This window comes from Ostrea edulis, chromosome 10, assembly GCF_947568905.1.
Source record: "Ostrea edulis chromosome 10, xbOstEdul1.1, whole genome shotgun sequence".
In the NCBI taxonomy this organism is placed as follows: domain Eukaryota; kingdom Metazoa; phylum Mollusca; class Bivalvia; order Ostreida; family Ostreidae; genus Ostrea; species Ostrea edulis.
The window spans coordinates 9,839,052-9,857,443 of NC_079173.1; the positions used below are offsets into that span (position 1 = coordinate 9,839,052).

The window sequence follows — 18,392 nt, forward strand, 5'->3', positions numbered from 1 at the left end:
AAATCGAAATTGGGATGGGATGGACAGGAAATCCTCACATTTCGGAGAAAATATCGCTGCAAGAAAATCAGAAAGAGGGGGTAGTATCCATAGTCCAGGTGCCTGTGATATTCTACAGTGGTATGAATGCATTGACATCAAATTTCATTTCAGCGACCTGGTTTCACGACTGTCGCCCTTCTGGGCATCGTATATGGATACTTCTGCTTGAGGATCCGGGTTAGAATAGGCCCTCAGTACCCCTTTCTTCTCAGCGATTGATTAATTTTATATTGTTTGACGTCCCGCTCGAGAATCTCTCATATGGAGACGTTATCATTGCCGGGGAAGGGCTGCAAAATTTAGGTGTATGCTTACGGCCTTTGAGCAGTGAGGGATGTTTATCATGTCACAGCAGGTGTGACATGGGGCCTCGGTTTTTTGGCGGGTTTTTTTTGGCGGTCTCATCCAAAGGACAGTCCCATTTAGTCGTCTCTTACGACAAGCAAGGGGTACGGAGGTCCTATTCTAATGCGGATACCCAGGGATTGAGATATTTTGTCACGGTTGGGATATCGTGTCACGATGGTCGCCATGATAAGTAACTATCACTCTTACGACCTTTTGCGCCAAACATTGGTCAAATGGTGTGAAATTTCACCTTCAGCCGGCGACGATTCTACGTGCAAATTAGTGTAAACTGAAACCTAAAGCAAGACAAACAAAATTATGACACGCTGTCTTGGGATTTTTTTTAAAGACTTGTTGTTCTATATGTTCATTGTGACACGCTGTGTTGTGATTTTTTTTTCTCTTCTAAACTTATAGATATGTTCATTCTGACACGCTGTCTAGAGATTTCTTCCAGATTTGTATATTATGTTCACTATACCACGTTGTATTGTGACGTCTTATTTTCGACTTGTAGATATATTCCTTGTGACAGGCTGTCTAAAGACTTCTTTTCCTTTCAGACTTGTACTTATGGTCATTGTGATTTGCTGTCGTGTGAAATTAAGCCATCATCTACCTTCCTTCTTTTATCGGCTTCATTTTACCTCTCTGTTAATTCGATGAAATGGTCATCCATCGCAGTAAGTAAATGATACAATACGTACATGTACTTGCCGCACGTCACACTTCTAGTGTAGTCTCAGTGTCGCTTTCCTTTACACGGTGTCAAACAGAAGTGTTTTATCAAATCAATTCTAACCTGGCACTCAACAACAACTACATGTAGGTGTGGTCACATGCATGATATTGAAAAGGACTTTACACTACAGGCGACATTGATAGCCCTGGAATTTGAAACAGTATTTCCGTTTTGAAAAATTTCAATTGATAATTTGATCAATGCTGCCGTTAAAGCAATGCAGTTGTTACTGACAGTATCTTTTTAAACTATCCAATTATGAACTAAATAACACGTATCGATATAACTAATATAATCCTCAAGATCTGAAGAAAAATTCAGCAAAATAAACAAGAGAATATAGTTTGAGAGCATACCTATATGTACAATGAGCGTTTTTAATAAACCGCCATCGCGTCGTATACAAGGACATGGGAACGATGACTGCCGAACGTAATCGGGTTGCTGAGGCCAAGGTCATATACAGAGATGGAAACTGACGTGGGTAACTATATGTCGTTTGTTTTAAAATATTCCATCGTTTCATGAATGATAAGTACTTCAAATGTTAAAAAAAAAAAAAAAAAAAAGTAACGATTACGCAAATGTGCCACTAAAATGAAATTTTGATAGTGAATTTTCTATAGAACTAGCATGTTAAATTGTTTACAAATCTGACACGTGCTCAGTGCTTTTTCCGAACTGGTGACTTCCGAGGTCAATGTACATCGGAGAGTACGAGCAGGAATTACTGACAGGATGACATTGATTCATGAATCGACATTTTCTGCTGATTTGACGGGTTTATTGCTTCAGATTCACTCTGATTCTATGAAGTTACGTATATTCAATCACAAATCAGTCAAATATTTGTTGTTTCATTTTTTTTTCAATTTCCTTACCGTCAATTACAACTTGTATTGCTTTAAAGCAAGCGCAGCTACGTATACATGTTGATGCATGGATCCAGAAATTTTCCCCTGTCACGTGGGTTCCATCGTATTGATTTTGTTCAGGGGTCTATCTATTCGAACCTAGGAACTAACATTTAGTAATTTAAAATTGGTAAATGTGATTTGTTTCCTACCCAGCTCAGGTGGGGAGAGGGGGGGGGTAGGACCCTCAAACCACCTCACCCTATGTGTGTCTGATATAGTCTCTATCAATGGATTTAATCTTATAAAAGCGAAGATGATACATATATACGTAGTGTAATGGGAATCACACAATATGATACATGTAATAAAAATCTTCAAAGATATCTACAGCAATGGTGGTGATTATCCTGAAAATTTATATAAAATTTCCATGTAGGAATGGCGTATTTAGATGAGTGTTGCCAAAACGCTGAACGGAAGACGGAACGGAACGGAAAACGGTTAATATTGTATGCAATAATGTTATGAGAAGGTCAGCATTTTGCAAAATAAAAGGTTTGCCATGAACAAGGGAAGCATAAATTACAGAGAGAGTGGGAAGTCATCCAAAGAATCCACCGTTTCATATACTTCATATGTATGATTTTAAAATACATATGCATATGTATTTTAAAATCATTAACTTAACAATAAAACAAGAGGCCCAAGGGCCACATCGCTCACCTGAGTCACCTTGGCTCATATTTAAAGATTTTCCATATATATTTGTATGCAAAACTTTGATCCCCCTTGTGACCCCATCCTACCCCTAGGAGCCATGATTTTAACAAACTTGAATCTGCATTATGTCAGGAAGCTTTCATGTAAATCTCAGCTTTTCTGGCTCAGTGGTTCTTGAGAAGATTTCTACTATATGTTTGTATGTAGAACTTTGATCCCTTATTGTGGCCCCATCATACCCCCCAGGAGCCATGGTTTGAACAAGCTTGAGTTCGCACTATGTCAGGAAGCTTTCATGTAAATCTCAGCTTTTCTGACTCAGTGGTTCTTAAGAAGATTTTTAAAGATTTTCTTTATATATTTGTATGTAAAATTTGATCCCCTATTGTGGCCCCATCCAAGCCCCTGGGGCCATGATTTGAACAAACTTTAATCTGCAGTATGTCAGGAAGCTTTCCTGTAAATTTCAGCTTTTCTGGCTCAGTGGTTCTTGAGAAGAAGATTTTTAAAGATTGATCCTATAAATTTGTATGCAAAACTTTGATCCCCTATTGTGGCCCCATCCAACCCCCGGGGACCATGATTTTAACAAACTTGAATTTGCATTATGACAGGAAGCTTTCCTGTAAATTTCAGCTTTTCTGGGCCAGTGGTTCTTGAGAAGATTTTTAAAGATTTATCCTACATATTTGTATGCAAAACTTTGATCCCCTATCGTGGCCCCATCCAACCTTCGGGGACCATGAGTTTAACAAACTTGAATCTGCATTATGTCAGAAAGCTGTCATGTAAATCTTAGCTTTTCTGGCTCAGTGGTCCTTGAGAAGAAGATTTTTAAAGATGTTTCCTATATATTTGTATGTAAAACTTTGATCCCCTATTATGGCCCCATCCAACCCCAGGGGGCCATGATTTGAACTAACTTGAATCTGCATTATGTCAGGAAGCTGTCTTGTAAATTTCAGTTTTTCTGACCCAATGGTTCTTGATAAGAAGATTTTTAAATGACCCCACCCAATTTTTGCATTTTTGTGATTATCTCCCCTTTGAAAGAGACACGACCCTTCATTTCAACAAACGTGAAAGCCCTTCATCCAAGGATGCTTTGTGGCAATTTGTGTTGAAATTGGCTCAGCGGTTCTTGAGAAGAAGTCGAAAATGTGAAAAGTTTACGACGACGACAAACAACGGACAAATTTTGATCAGAAAAGCTCACTTTAGCCTTTGGCTCAGGTGAGCTAAAAACATTTTTAAAAAATCATACTGAAAATGAAAAATATCCAATGGATAAAAGCCCCACCTATGTTAACGTCTTAGGTTTGACGCGGCCATGGCTCAAACTCACGACCTCCCAGTTACGAAGCCAACGCTCTACCACTGACCTACCGCAACCGGTAGAAAAGAAAGGCTTAACAAAATGACCGCCTTAAGACCCACACAGATTTATTTTCTGAGGTTCCGAGTGCATGGCACGTATTCATGACGTGGTATATTGCAATACATGGTGTATATCCAAACTAATAATTTATTTTGTATGTTCCTGTCTATTTAGAAAGAAATCCATAGAATGTCATATGCTGCTTGTTTAATGTAGGCATTTATCTAATCAAGTCATTTCTTTCCAGGAAATAATGGAACAGCAATATTCCTCAGAAATGTGTTATAAAAGCAGATATGTCGTGCTTGGAGAAAACCCTTTGTGTGTAAGTTAATATTTACAACATGCACCTTGCAACTGGACTGATTCTATCTAATCTTAAAGAGATTATCCTAAACTATTCATTGACACTGTTTTATACTAATAAATAAAATTTTTACTTTTTTATCCGCAGAGAAGTGTAACAATTCTGATTAAAGACGTTTCCCAGCATGGACTGGATGGGCGTGTCCATTATTGGTTTATCACTCTCGCTGTGTTTGTAGGAGTTGCCATTCTTGTGCTTATAACTTGTATTTTCTGGAAGGTGAATCATCGTTGTTGTTTGTTCAGCCTCTGCTTCTTTTCTGTGTTTCTATTACCATTTAGTCAGCAATGATGATATTAAGCTTAAGGTGATACAATGTTCGATAGAATATTACCATAGTAAGTGGAATTCTAATACTGACCGGTAAATCATTTGCAAACATCGAAGCCATTCTTTCGTTTGAAGGGAATTTATAAAGAAAACTTAACATACTTTGAAGAAAAAACCCGTACTTTTCCAAAATTTTAATCGAAGACTACATCTTTATTCATTCTGTGATACAATTTTACATAAGTTGCCTCCGATATTAACATTTATTTGGGGTATGTAGCATCAAAAGTGACATAATTTCTCAAATTGGCTCAAAAATTAGTTTCAAAGTTAAGGTGGTTTATTACACCAAAACCTGTATTCAACGGCTCTCTGAAGACCTTCGATTTAGCTTTAAATTTAATTGAGTCTTCCTGACATTTTATTAGATATTTATATCATTCTTCAAACCACTGTGGAATTTGGACTCTAAACTCTCTTATATACAAACAAACCAGCATTTTTATCATTTCTGAAAAACAAAACTATCATATATAATGATTGAGAACTTGTACCACTCTTTTCATTATGAAATCATATTTCGTATGGGGTGTTCTAACAAACCATTAAAACAAACTTAGTGTAACGTCTCCCCTTAAAATGTTGTGTTTTTGAAATCGGGTTTCTTTCAAAACATGTAGAGTACCTGTACATCTATGAACATATGAAATTTTACAACCATACATGTACATGTACAGTACAAAATGAAGTTTCTCCAAGCATGCACTCAGAAAACCTTAGTTTATGTTAAAATACTGAGACAATAGCGTCAAAACGTCATGTTTTTGACGTCGTAATTCCTGAACTACGTAGCTTTCATCAAAATAAGAAGAATTTAGTTGAATTAGGATTCATGCGAAATCGATTTTGGTCAGCATACAGGGCTCATATTGTATATAGTCCTCTATGGTATCTGTTGGATATATCGTTCGATTATTTTCGTAATTTACATGTATGTGTAAAATTGATTTTTCAGACATTGTTTTGATTCTTGTAGTGTGGTTTCTTTCATCGAAGAGCTCGCCACGAATTGAAACTGAAAATTGAAATACGAAAACTGAGTACCGCCAACTTACTACAAGTACCAAATGCGAGAGACTCATCTGAAGAGACAGACAGTGAAACATTCGTGTTGACGCCATATCCTAGCGGAAGTGACGAAACACAGATTTTGACACCTCCTCCCAGTTATCGGGATGCGATTCAAAGGACTTCAAACTCTTCTACAGAATGTTTCTTTACTTATGATGATGATGATGGGTACCTGCAGCCAGTGTTTTGTCAGTAAGGCGACTGAACTATTTCAAATAGTGTGTTCAGACATTAAGAATGCAAATGTTACTAAATTTGGCGGAATTAAGGGGGAACTAAAAAGACCTCCTCCCTTGCCGCCCCATGTTTTACATGTGTTTCATATACTGAAACGTAAAAATTGTACTGTCCGTGCGAGTCTTATGTGTTGAACTACATTGTCTACTTGAATAATGAAATATGCTAAGTACGTGTATGTAAGTTAAAACTGAAAATGAGAAAAAGTATTATGATACCACTAAAAAGGGGGTATTGATAACTGAGAATTACCTGATGAGAATCATTCACTAAATTGTTACGAAATCTTTGGCCTGCACACACTGGGGGCCTATAAGCGGCTTCCTGGCCCCTTGGTCATCTCTTGCAAAATCAAGTATTTCCGTGTATGTTTATTAGTACTTTTGTCTAAATATTGCATGATTATATCCAAACCTCTGTGAAGTAATAAAACTACGAAAAACAATTAATGTTCTATGCAAGGTTCCACTTTATGTTAAGATGGAACTTTGTTCACATTGGTTCTTTTAATATTCAATTATCACCTACATATTGTGTTTAATAAATCAATAAAAATATCTTTCAACTGATTCAATACGCGAAAGTATATTGAAGTATGAACAATTTTTAGCTCACATGAGCTGAAAGATCAAGTGAGCTTTTCTTATCCACCGTTGTCCGTCGTTTGTTCGTCTGTCTGTTAATTATAACCCCCGCAACAAGTTGTGGGGGGTATACTGGAATCGGGTTGTCCGTCTGTCTGTCTGTCCGTCCGTCCGTCTGTAGATGCAATGGTTTCCGGGCTCTAAAGCATTATCCTTTCCACCTACAGTCACCATATAATACATATGGACTACCCATGGGATGAAGATGTTCCCTATCGATTTTGAGGTCAAAAGGTCAAAGGTCAAGCGCACTGGACATCGAAGTAACAATATGGTTTCTGGGCTCTAAAGTGTTATCCTTTCCACCTACAGTCACCATATCATACATATGGACTACCCATGGGATGAAGATGTTCCCTATCAATTTTTGGGTCAAAAGGTCAAAGGTCAAGCACACTGAACATCGAAGTAGCAATATGGTTTCCGGGCTCTAAAGCGTTATCCTTTCCACCTACAGTCACCATATCATACATGTGGACTAACCATGGAATGAAGATATTCCCTATCGATTTTGGGGTCAAAAGGTCAAAGGTCACGTGCACTGGACATCGAAGTAGCAATATGGTTCGGTTTGTCATGCCATTTATTTTTTACACTCAGAAAAGAGGTAGTTTATACCTATTACCGACACCCTTTGGGAGATTGGGGTAAGCGGGGGGGGGGGGGGATATTCTTAGTGAGCATTGCTCACAGTACCTCTTGTTTTTCATACTTTCGACTTCTTCTCCAGAACCACTGGGCCAATTTCAACCACACTTGGTACAAATCATCCTTGGGTAAAGGATATTCAAGTTTGTTCTAATGAAGGACCATATTCCCGTCAAAGGGGAGATAATCACAAAAATAGGGTGGGGTTATATAAAAACTCTTCTCAAGAACAACTGGACCAGAAAAGTTTGTATTTACATGAAAGCATCCTGACATAGTGCAGATTCATGGCCTCCGGAGGTAGGGTGGGGCCGCAATAAGGGATCAAAATTTTACATACTACATGTAAAACTTATACGGTACCAATTTTGATGCACCAGATGCGCATTTCGACAAATAATGTCTCTTCAGTGATGCTCAACCGAAATGTTTGAAATCCGAAATAACTATCAAGTTTTAGATCTAAATATAGCCAAAAACAGCGTGCCAAACAAGTGGAGCCAAATTCGTCCAAGGATAAGAGCTATGCATGAGGGAGATAATCCTTAATTTTGAAATGAATTTCTAAATTTTATAACAGCAATTAAATATACATCTGTATTTTCAAGCTAGTAACGAAGTACTTAGCTACTGGGCTGTAGAGACCCTCGGGGACTAACAGTCCACCAGCAGAGGCCTCGACCCAGGGGTCATAATGTAAAACTTATACGGTACCAATTTTGATGCACCAGATGCGCATTTCGACAAATAATGTCTCTTCAGTGATGCTCAACCGAAATGTTTGAAATCCGAAATAACTATGAAGTTTTAGATCTAAATATAGCCAAAAACAGCGTGCCAAACAAGTGGAGCCAAATTCGTCCAAGGATAAGAGCTATGCATGAGGGAGATAATCCTTAATCTTGAAATGAATTTCTAAATTTTATAACAGCAATTAAATATACATCCGTATTTTCAAGCTAGTAACGAAGTACTAAGCTACTGGGCTGTAGAGACCCTCGGGGACTAACAATCCACCAGCAGAGGCCTCGACCCAGGGGTCATAATGTAAAACTTATACGGTACCAGTTTTGATGCACCAGATGCGCATTTCGACAAATAATGTCTCTTCAGTGATGCTCAACCGAAATGTTTGAAATCCGAAATAACTATCAAGTTTTAGATCTAAATATAGCCAAAAACAGCGTGCCAAACAAGTGGAGCCAAATTCGTCCAAGGATAAGAGCTATGCATGAGGAAGATAATCCTTAATTTTGAAATGAATTTCTAAATTTTATAACAGCAATTAAATATACATCCGTATTTTCAAGCTAGCATGTAATATATAGGGAAAATGTTTTAAAAAATCTTCTAAAGAACCACCGAGCCAGAAAAGTTTACATTTACATGAAAGCTTCCTGATATTGTGCAGATTAAAGTTTGTCAAAACCAGGTTCCCCGCGGGTAGGATGGGGCCACAATAGGTGATCACAGTTTTATGAGGAAATGAATGCAAGGTGAAGATAACGAAAAGTGATCAATCTCATAACTCCTATAAGCAATACAAAATAGATAGTTGGGCAAACACGGACCCCTGGACACGCCAGAGGTGGGATCAGGTGCATAGGAGGAGTAAGCACCCCCTGTTGACCGGTCACACTCGCCGTGAGCCCAATATCCTGATCAGGTAAACGGGGCTATCCGCAGTCAAAATCAGTGTGCCAAGAACGGCTTAATAATAGGTATGAAACACGTCAGACAGCATTTTACCTAATGCGAGGTTGTATTGATGAACTAGATCGTTATAACGATCATAGAATTTGTGAAATGCTGACTTCAATCGAGACTGTTGGAACCCCTGCACCATCAACTTGTTACATTACAATTTGTATAGATATCAAAAGCAAAAACGTTAGAAATGTAAATCTTATGCAATAGAGACAAGAGTATTTATATTCAATTATATAAAATCAACATCTGTATTGCGTCGGATCAACTATCTGTATATAAAGAGAGAGATGGATAAATTTTGCCAGTAAACTCCGAGACGCTTGCTCAAAATTTACTGCTTACGCCTTTAGTGTCGTTTAATATATGTGGAGAAGTCCGTATGCTGTAACTCAATTTTACTTGATGAGTAATTATCGTGAAATTAATTAAAAACCTATTTTGGTTAGAAATACGATATGAAGTTAATTATTAGATAGTGGTTATGTTTACCGAATTTGATCATACTAAAGAAATGAGTTTTGATAAGTCTTGAAAAAATGAAATGTTCAATCCGTGAATTTGTTTTTCCATTTGTAGGATGGAAATCTAGGCACTCCTAAAGGAGTGTCCCGGGGTTACTGTCAATCTCTACCCAGAGTTGTTGTTCCTTGATCTCACTAGCAAGGAACGACAACTCTGGGGAGAGATTGGGTTACTGTTTGCGCATTTAATATTGTTTCATGCATGTGTATGAGGTGAAATCCGCAGGCTATAATTATATTTTACTTGATTGATAATTCTCATGAAATTCATTAAGAATCTACCTTTGTTTTCGATATACAAATTGCAGTAATAACAAAGTACATGTAGATAGAGTGAAGTGATGGACACGCTTTGGTGGATCTAAGCCAGTCCGATGCAATATTATTTATTTTCGGATTTCAAACATTTCGGTTGAGCATCACTGAAGAGACATTATTTGTCGAAATGCGCATCTGGTGCATCAAAATTGGTACCGTATAAGTTTTACATAGTGTCCTTTCCCGCGCATGCACGGGTGTTTATCTAGAGTATATTAAAATTGTGAAGAAAACCAGAAATGACAAATAACTTTCTGTCATTTGATATAAAATAAAACATTAATTTTTCATTCATACGGTCAGGTATTTAGGTCGGTGAACCAGTTGCGGATGAATTACAGGAATTTTATTTGAACTTTACCACATCAGTCTTTAGTTGTTGTTTTTTTTTTATTCTTATATTTTGATATATCATTACGAGACGAAATGTTGACAAGGTCATGACATGAATTAACAAAATGGCGGAGTCATGTGGGGTGAAACATTATAATCTGACATCTTCTTTGTAGCTTTATATCCATTTGCCCATGTCAGTTGACTTACTGTGGTATGTGCAATAAATGCACCTTCTGATCACAGCTCCATTGACTATTAGTGTATGTCAATACTGAATAGTTTGCAAGGGAATCTAAATGCATATTAATGTGAAAACTAGAAATGTAGTCACAAGCTGAAGGCGATTTATAAACTTCATTTTCATATAAAATTTCGATAATTTTTCTCTTTTGTCAGCAAAATTGATTACATACATGTATCCCTGAAATTTTAAATTCATTTTGACACGAACGGATTACAATGTATATAAGTGCGATATTGTTGCACGATACATCTCTGCCTGAAAATAAAATATGATGAATTCCTAAGGGTGAAACTATTGCTTTAAGAAAAACATATCAAATATTCACATGTATAATCGATATGCCAACATAGATAATGTCCGTTAGTTTACGTCATCGATTTATCTCTGTCTAGTAGCAGCTATTTAATAAATGAGTCTTGTCTTGACGCGTGACGTATTGTATTCGAGGTTAATTGTCAAAATTCATAAACCCATGTAGAAGTTAGTGGTCAGCTGTGAAGAACTACGTCCATCAATAATGACCCAAGGTTGTCACACAATGAACACTGGGGGTCAGAATACTAGATAGAAAAAAATGTTAACCTCTATTTATCCTTATGAACTTAGAATTACGAAATTTGCATTTTGCAAAAGTTTGGAATAATTCACTGTAACTACTTTATATATCATTTTACTGTACATCGTAAAACCGACCAATATGGTATTCACTGTTAATTGACTCAGTGGTAGATTTACACAAAATAAAAGGATAGATGCACTATTGGAGGAAGAATATATTGCTTTTCCCCTCTAGCATTCTATGTTAGATAACTTCAGAATTCTTTAACCTATTGACAACCCGTTTTATTTACAAAGGTCACGTGCTTTCAAGCATATCCCCATTGTTGTGCAATTGATAACTTGAAAATCAATTATAAAAATGTCAATAGAGCTCAGCCTGGAGGTTATAAAATGTTTTAAAACTCTGTACCCAAACTGACAACCCGTGCTCCAAAGCTATTCTCGTACTCTAAAGTCATACAGGAATTAAAGAGAAATATTGGGTATAGTTATGAGTACTGGATATGAGTTTGAATGCAGAGTACGTATTCACTAAGCTTTAACCTCCGGTTCCGGGCCTCGTCGAGATCACGAACGAATCAGAGCTATTAATATTTGAGTTAAAATATCAAATTTTGTCGTACTTTCTACCATGCTTATATGTAAGATCTTCATTTGCTGTTAGATTACCAGAAGGTTAGGTCCTCCATTGATTTCCCGGTAATAATATCGCTTTCCAATGATTCCTTAATTACTCTTTAGTCACTGAAAATTAGGTTGGCTATGTCCAGTAGAGGACGTTCATTAATTTTCAGGTGAAAGGGTCAAATGTTAAGATCAAAGGCAACATATTTTTTATATAATGTGTACATTATAGGATGTATGTATTTAATTAACGAAACGGTGTTTTTTCAATGATAGTTTACTGGAACAGTACTAGTCCTTCATTAATCAGCTGGTGTGCTATGAGAACTGCAAATTCTGTAAACACCATATGCATCTGATAATGGAATAGTACTACATAAATATGGGAAGTTGACGATGGAGAAGCTGAAATCATAAAATTGAGTTGTTAGTTGATATGATTTATCAAGACCGCCTTGTTGTTCCTTAGAGGAAAATAGAGGGGGAAAAACTAATCCTTGCCCTGCTTCTTTTGACAATAAAGATTTTTTTGTGTGAAATGATATCCTCAAGTAAAATGTTGATGCTTTATAAGGCCCTATCGTAGACACCCCCAGGCCACGATTTGCATAATATTCAATCTGAAACCATTTAGATATATCGACGTCTTTATCTTTTAACAATAATCATTTTCATTCATATGTCGATTCGATATATCCCTGTAAACTCTAAATAAAAGAAACCACAGAGTAATGCACATTTGCTTCTTAGTTACTTTTTTTTAATTGAAAATAGATATTAACGGCAAACTAACTACTCAACTTTATGATAAACGGGATGATTTCAGCTTTTCCATCGTTTAGTTCCAATTTAAAATGTCAAGTTGAAGCCTACAGCAATATATCGTTTTCTTCTTATGTAGAAGCTTTTGAATATTCGCTGCTTAATAAGAATATATGGACAAGTCAGCTAACAAAGGAGCACAATTCGTGCCCATAGGAATTTCAACAGATTTTTGAAGATATTGTCAATGAGGAACTCCAGCATATTTTATTTCAGAGTATTTGTACCATGAGTTCTCCATATCTGCCTCGTACTCAGATATTTCATTGAAAATATCAAATATCCAATGCACCTCTAGTATATCCAGGGGGGGGGGGGGGGGCTTCCTAGTTTGCTCTACTCGTAATTTTGTATTCTTTATAGCAGTTATGAGATTTGTCATTGCTCGTTATCTTCACCTTTCACTTTAACCAACTTTAAGACATTTCAAGATTGTACTGAAAATTACATTATTATTGGGAATTGGGAAAAAAGAATTCAATCAAATTCTCCGTTTAAAGAACTCCAAAATTGTTGCCAATCTTGATGCTAAGCTAGCGCATTTAAGTGTTCACCAGAATGACCAAGTTCCACATTTCATGGCTAACTTCCCTTAGGTCTCCATGGATGATCTAAACAGACCAATGATTCTTGCCATGATGTTATAACGGGCGAAGCTCTTCCCATCTTACCGTTTGAATCCATTGAAATTGCAGTACTTAAAAACAGAAGTGCAGTGCATGCTAGGTAATGACATTGAGCCAAACAAAGATGATCAGAGCAGCTCTTGCATTCTCGTACCGAAACCTGAAGATACATAGCGATCGATTTTGTACTGATTAAGGAAAAGTGAAGACAATAATCGATTATTGCAGTTACAAAATCGTAAATTCGATCTGCTAAAAGGATACTGGCAATTACCATTAACTGTACGGGCAAAAGAAATATCTGCATTTGTGACTCCAGATGGTCTGTTTCAATACAAAGTAATGCCTTTTGGGAAGTAAAATGCTCCAGCGACCTTTCAGAGGATGATTCATTTTTTTTCTTCACAACATCCAAGGATGTGAAGCCTACATTAATGATGTCATAACCTACAGCGACACATGGGACGAACATCTCCGAATCACATGCGTGTCTTCTTCCAACTTAACTGTGAACCTTGCAAAGAGCGACTTTTGTCATGCTACTGTAGAATATTTAGGTCATAAAGTAGGTCGTGCTAGTGATGTAGGGGTCGGGTCTCCTTTGTCTCAAGAACACGATGAACATGATTACAATGTGGATAGAGTTGTTTCTTGAAGTGACGCAGTTTTACAACAACAACAAAAAAAGTTCGAACCTTCATTAACCGCCTTTATTAATGCTGTATATCATTATTGCATGTCATTATTGACTGGCACTAAATCGAGAGTATCGGATGTTATTTTCACGACTACAGTGTATTTTGACTTTCAAATGAAATCTTAAAAATAATAATATAGGATGTTTTGTTGAAATTACATCAGAAATATCTATCTATCTATCTTATCTAACATCTATCTATCTATCTGTCTATCCACCCATCCATCTATCTATATATCTCTATCTATCCATCCATCCATCTATCTATCTACAAAGAACAGTGCTTTCTGTATAAACGTCAAGTCTTATGAAATATTATAATTAAAATAAGGCATTCCTCTGCAAAGAACATCATTTATTTGACTCCTTCATATTAATCATTTTGAAGAAAGAAAATTGCTCTCAGGTAAAAATGTTTTATTTTGAAAAGGGCATACAGCGTTGCTAAAAAAAAAAAAAACCAAACATTATTGACTATTTTAGCCCTAAACTTTTATAGTTCTATAGATAATGAAAACTACTAAATATGGCGGATGGAAGGTGAAGATGATGTATGTAACTTGAAATGCATACACTTATGCCTGCCCTTCTTGGCACACTGATTTTGACTACGGATAACTCCATTTACTTGATCAAGGTATAGGACTCACAGCTGGTGTGATCGGTCGACAGGGGATGCTTACTCCTCCTAGGCACCTGATCCCACCTCTGGTGTGTTCAAGGGTCCGTGTTTGCCCAACTATCTATTTTGTATTGCTTATAGGAGTGATGAGATTGATCACTGTTCGTTATCATCACCTTTCTTTTTATGAACATTCATAAATATGCATAGTCTAGATATGTGTGCATTTGATAACCTTTGCAATGACTTATTATGTATGTAGAAATATTTCAAATTTCCAGTTAAGATTTAGAATAATGAGATTGTGATAATTTATTTGTTTTTTCATTACATGTTTAATAAAGCTAAATCTATTTGATAACGTACTTTTACCAATTAATCTAGGAAACAAACGAAAAGGTGAGGGTAATGAACAGTTAAATTTCATAACTCCTATAAGCAATATAGAATAGAGAGTTGTGCAAACATGGAACCCTGGATACACCAGAAGTACATGTAGGATGCATGTAATAATCCTGAACCAATATAAACTAAACTAGGAAGAATTGTTTTAGCACACTAAAACTGATGTCTCCCTTTCTATTTTTCATAACACGTTTCAAACATTTTAAGGGATCATCTTTAAGGTGGAAAATTAAGAATCACGGTACGTAACAATCACCTAGATCTGTATGTGCTTCAACCAAGTAACATTGTTGTGAACTTATGATCAATTTAAATAAGCTTAACAACAAACCAAATATCAAAGGCCTATGTCAAAAGACAAAAAAAGTAATGACCCGGAAAACAAAAAAGCCACCAAAATTCTACTATTTGACTTATCATAGTATACCCACTGACAGTGTACCAAATATCAAAGGCTAATGTCAAAAGACAAAAAAAGTTATTGCCCGGACAAACTTTGTATGAGAAGCGGAAGAAGAATTCACACTAAAACAACACTAAAACAACATGTCTCCCTTCTGGGAAGGGGAGACATAATTATACTGAGACATTACTTGATGTAAATTACGCATCATTAGGGGCAATACTTACAGACTATGGAAAGTAACGGATGTTGTCTACCATAAGCACCTTTCAGTTTATTTCAGTTTTAACTGATATGGTTTTAAGTTGACAAAACTATGGATTCTTAACTTAATGGAAGTTGAAGATAACGAACAGTGATCAATCTCATCACTCCTATAAGCAATACAAAATAGATAGTTGGGCAAACACGGACCCCTGGACACACCAGAGGTGGGATCAGGTGCCTAGGAGGAGTAAGCATCCCCTGTCGACCGGTCACATCCGCCGTGAACCCTACATCTTAATCAGGTAAACTGAGTTATCTGTAGTCAAAATCAGTGTGCCAAGAACGGTCTAACAATCGATATCCAATACGTCAGACAGCATTTGACTTAATGATAGGTTGTATTGACGAACTAGATCGTTATAATGACCATATAATTTGCGAAATGAGACGGTTAAAACCCCTGTACCATCAACTTGTTTGTCAGTAGCTTGCCTCGATTTAAAAACTTACCATACGCAGAACAAGCTCTTGCGTATCGAATCAGTTGAAAGGTATAAACACCATATGCAGGTGATAATGAAATTATATTGCTACAAAAATATGGGAAGTTGACAATGGAGAAGCTGATAAAACTCAATTATTTTCTGGAAAGCAACAGTAATGATACAGCAAATTTTCAATTTAATGCACATTTATGCATATATATAAAACATTTGCAAGTTTTCAACAATATCTTATTTTGAAGATGAGATAAATCCAATTCGAAATGACACATATCATAATAATTTCACAACATGCACATCAAGAAGTTTTGTTTAACAAACAAAACGTTTCATCTTTTTGCTACAGTTTGTACATGAATTCTGGCTATGGTAGATCCATTCCATGAATTTTTGAAAATATATCCAACACAGATATCCTCACTAGATGCACTGTAAACGGAATCTTTTTTAGGACAGGAACCACAACTGTTCATATTTTTCATACACTTGCCATCGTCTGAATGTAAAACTTATACGGTACCAATTTTGATGCACCAGATGCGCATTTCGACAAATAATGTCTCTTCAGTGATGCTCAACCGAAATGTTTGAAATCCGAAATAACTATCAAGTTTTAGAGCTAAATATAGCCAAAAACAGCGTGCCAAAAAAGTGGAGTCAAATTCATCCAAGGATAAGAGCTATGCACGAGGGAGATAATCCTTAATTTTGAAATGAATTTCTAAATTTTATAACAGCAATTAAATATACATCCGTATTTCCAAGCTAGTAACGAAGTACTAAGCTACTGGGCTGTAGAGACCCTCGGGGACTAACAGTCCACCAGCAGAGGCCTCGACCCAGGGGTCATAATGTAAAACTTATAAGGTACCAATTGACTAGCTTCCACGATCCTTAGAAACATCGGAGAACGAATCCGGATTTAGATCAAGGCTGTGGTGTGCTACTTTCTTTTTCGACATCTTAGTATGTCACTCAAAATGCCATCTCTATTGACGCTTTTCTCAGGATGTATATTTTGATTGAGTTAGAAATATACATTCTCCATCCGATGAGGACACCTTCACTCATGAAAGTTCACATGGTAAGCAGTCAGAAATTCAGGCCTGTTCGATCATCAACCATAGTAGATATCTAGTTGACTTCCGAAACTTAATTGCGCATGCCTAGCTTGCTTCCGGACCTTCAGTGTGCATATCTGATTTCTAAAGTTTAACCATTCTGTAAGCATGGTAGACCAGACATGCGCTGTAACACCTCTTTCGGTTTTGACCATAGGCAGTTCGATTGTACTATGGTTCAACTTTTGTCACTGTAGTTGATGATCGAACTAGGCCTACGGGAGGGAGAGATCATTACCCTTTTGTAGTTGTGTTTTGAAATGTCACTCAGTTTTCAGACAATCAAGTGTGTTACATAACAATAGAAAACACATAAACATCACCTGGGACAGCTTATTAAGTTAACAATAGAGAAAATGTTGTAAGCAGGATAAAGTCCTCAAACTGTCCATTCTGTGAGAGAGATGTATATTCGAGGCTCTTCGGGTCTCGAACAGTTCTTTCTCTCACAAAAAGACAGTTTTCGAACTAACCTTTACATAGAATGATCAGAGTTGTAACTTGGTTCAATTGTACATGCATTAAGACGTAGCAATGATTCAGACATGATGCACAAAGTGTAACCTACTTCGTTTGAATGGTTTTTTCCCTCTAATTGTACCTTCGAAGCCATTAACAGAGCTATTTAAATGGATCTATATATCTATCTCCTTCCATAATTTCTAGTACTTTTCCTTTAACTTTCAGATTATCATTGAATTTGTAATTATAGCAATTACTTTGTTGATTTAAAACTGAATTGAATTCTTCACACTGCACAAGGTATGGTATTGCTACAGTTCATCTCTTCAATGAACTATTGAATATTTTCATTAAAGTACGGTGCGGTGTATCAGTATTTGCACCATATACATGTACTATACATAAAAAAAACCCACATGACCCATATATATATATTTCATATCTTAAGAAGCTTTACATTTACATATATAAGTGTAAAACTTCTGAAGATTTGAAATGAATGCGCTAAAACTTTTACTAAACGTCTTCGTGTTTATTCTAATCTTTTAGACTCTCAGAAGATTGAGCGGAGCGCAACTTTAATTTTAAAGTATATTTTAAAAAGGGTTATAAAGATGGAAATTACCACATGCTGTAGGTATACATTTTTAAAAAAAATTACTTTTTATTGCGAAAAGTAATTACTCTCTCTCTCTCTCTCTCTCTCTCTCTCTCTCTCTCTCTCTCTACCTTCGAGAGCTTGTTATAAGTATTTTATATGGGGGGGGGGGGTTTCCTGCAGAATAAATAAAAATAAAATAACTTCCGTTCAAATATTCAAGTATAC

At 36.4% G+C, this 18,392-nt stretch overlaps 1 protein-coding gene across 2 annotated transcripts in view; it reads left to right on the forward strand.

The window, feature by feature from the left end:
* The window catches only part of LOC125666751 (integrin alpha-4-like), a 48,368-nt gene extending 41,717 nt beyond the window's left edge, over window positions 1-6,651 (forward strand). For both annotated transcript variants that reach the window (XM_048900003.2, XM_056151860.1), the window contains exons 18-21: window positions 954-1,073; window positions 4,335-4,412; window positions 4,542-4,673; window positions 5,761-6,651. In XM_048900003.2, coding sequence (XP_048755960.2) covers window positions 954-1,073; window positions 4,335-4,412; window positions 4,542-4,673; window positions 5,761-6,051 — 621 coding nt within the window. In that variant the 3' untranslated portion in view covers window positions 6,052-6,651. The remainder of the gene's footprint in view (window positions 1-953; window positions 1,074-4,334; window positions 4,413-4,541; window positions 4,674-5,760) is intronic.
* Window positions 6,652-18,392: the final 11,741 nt, after the last annotated feature.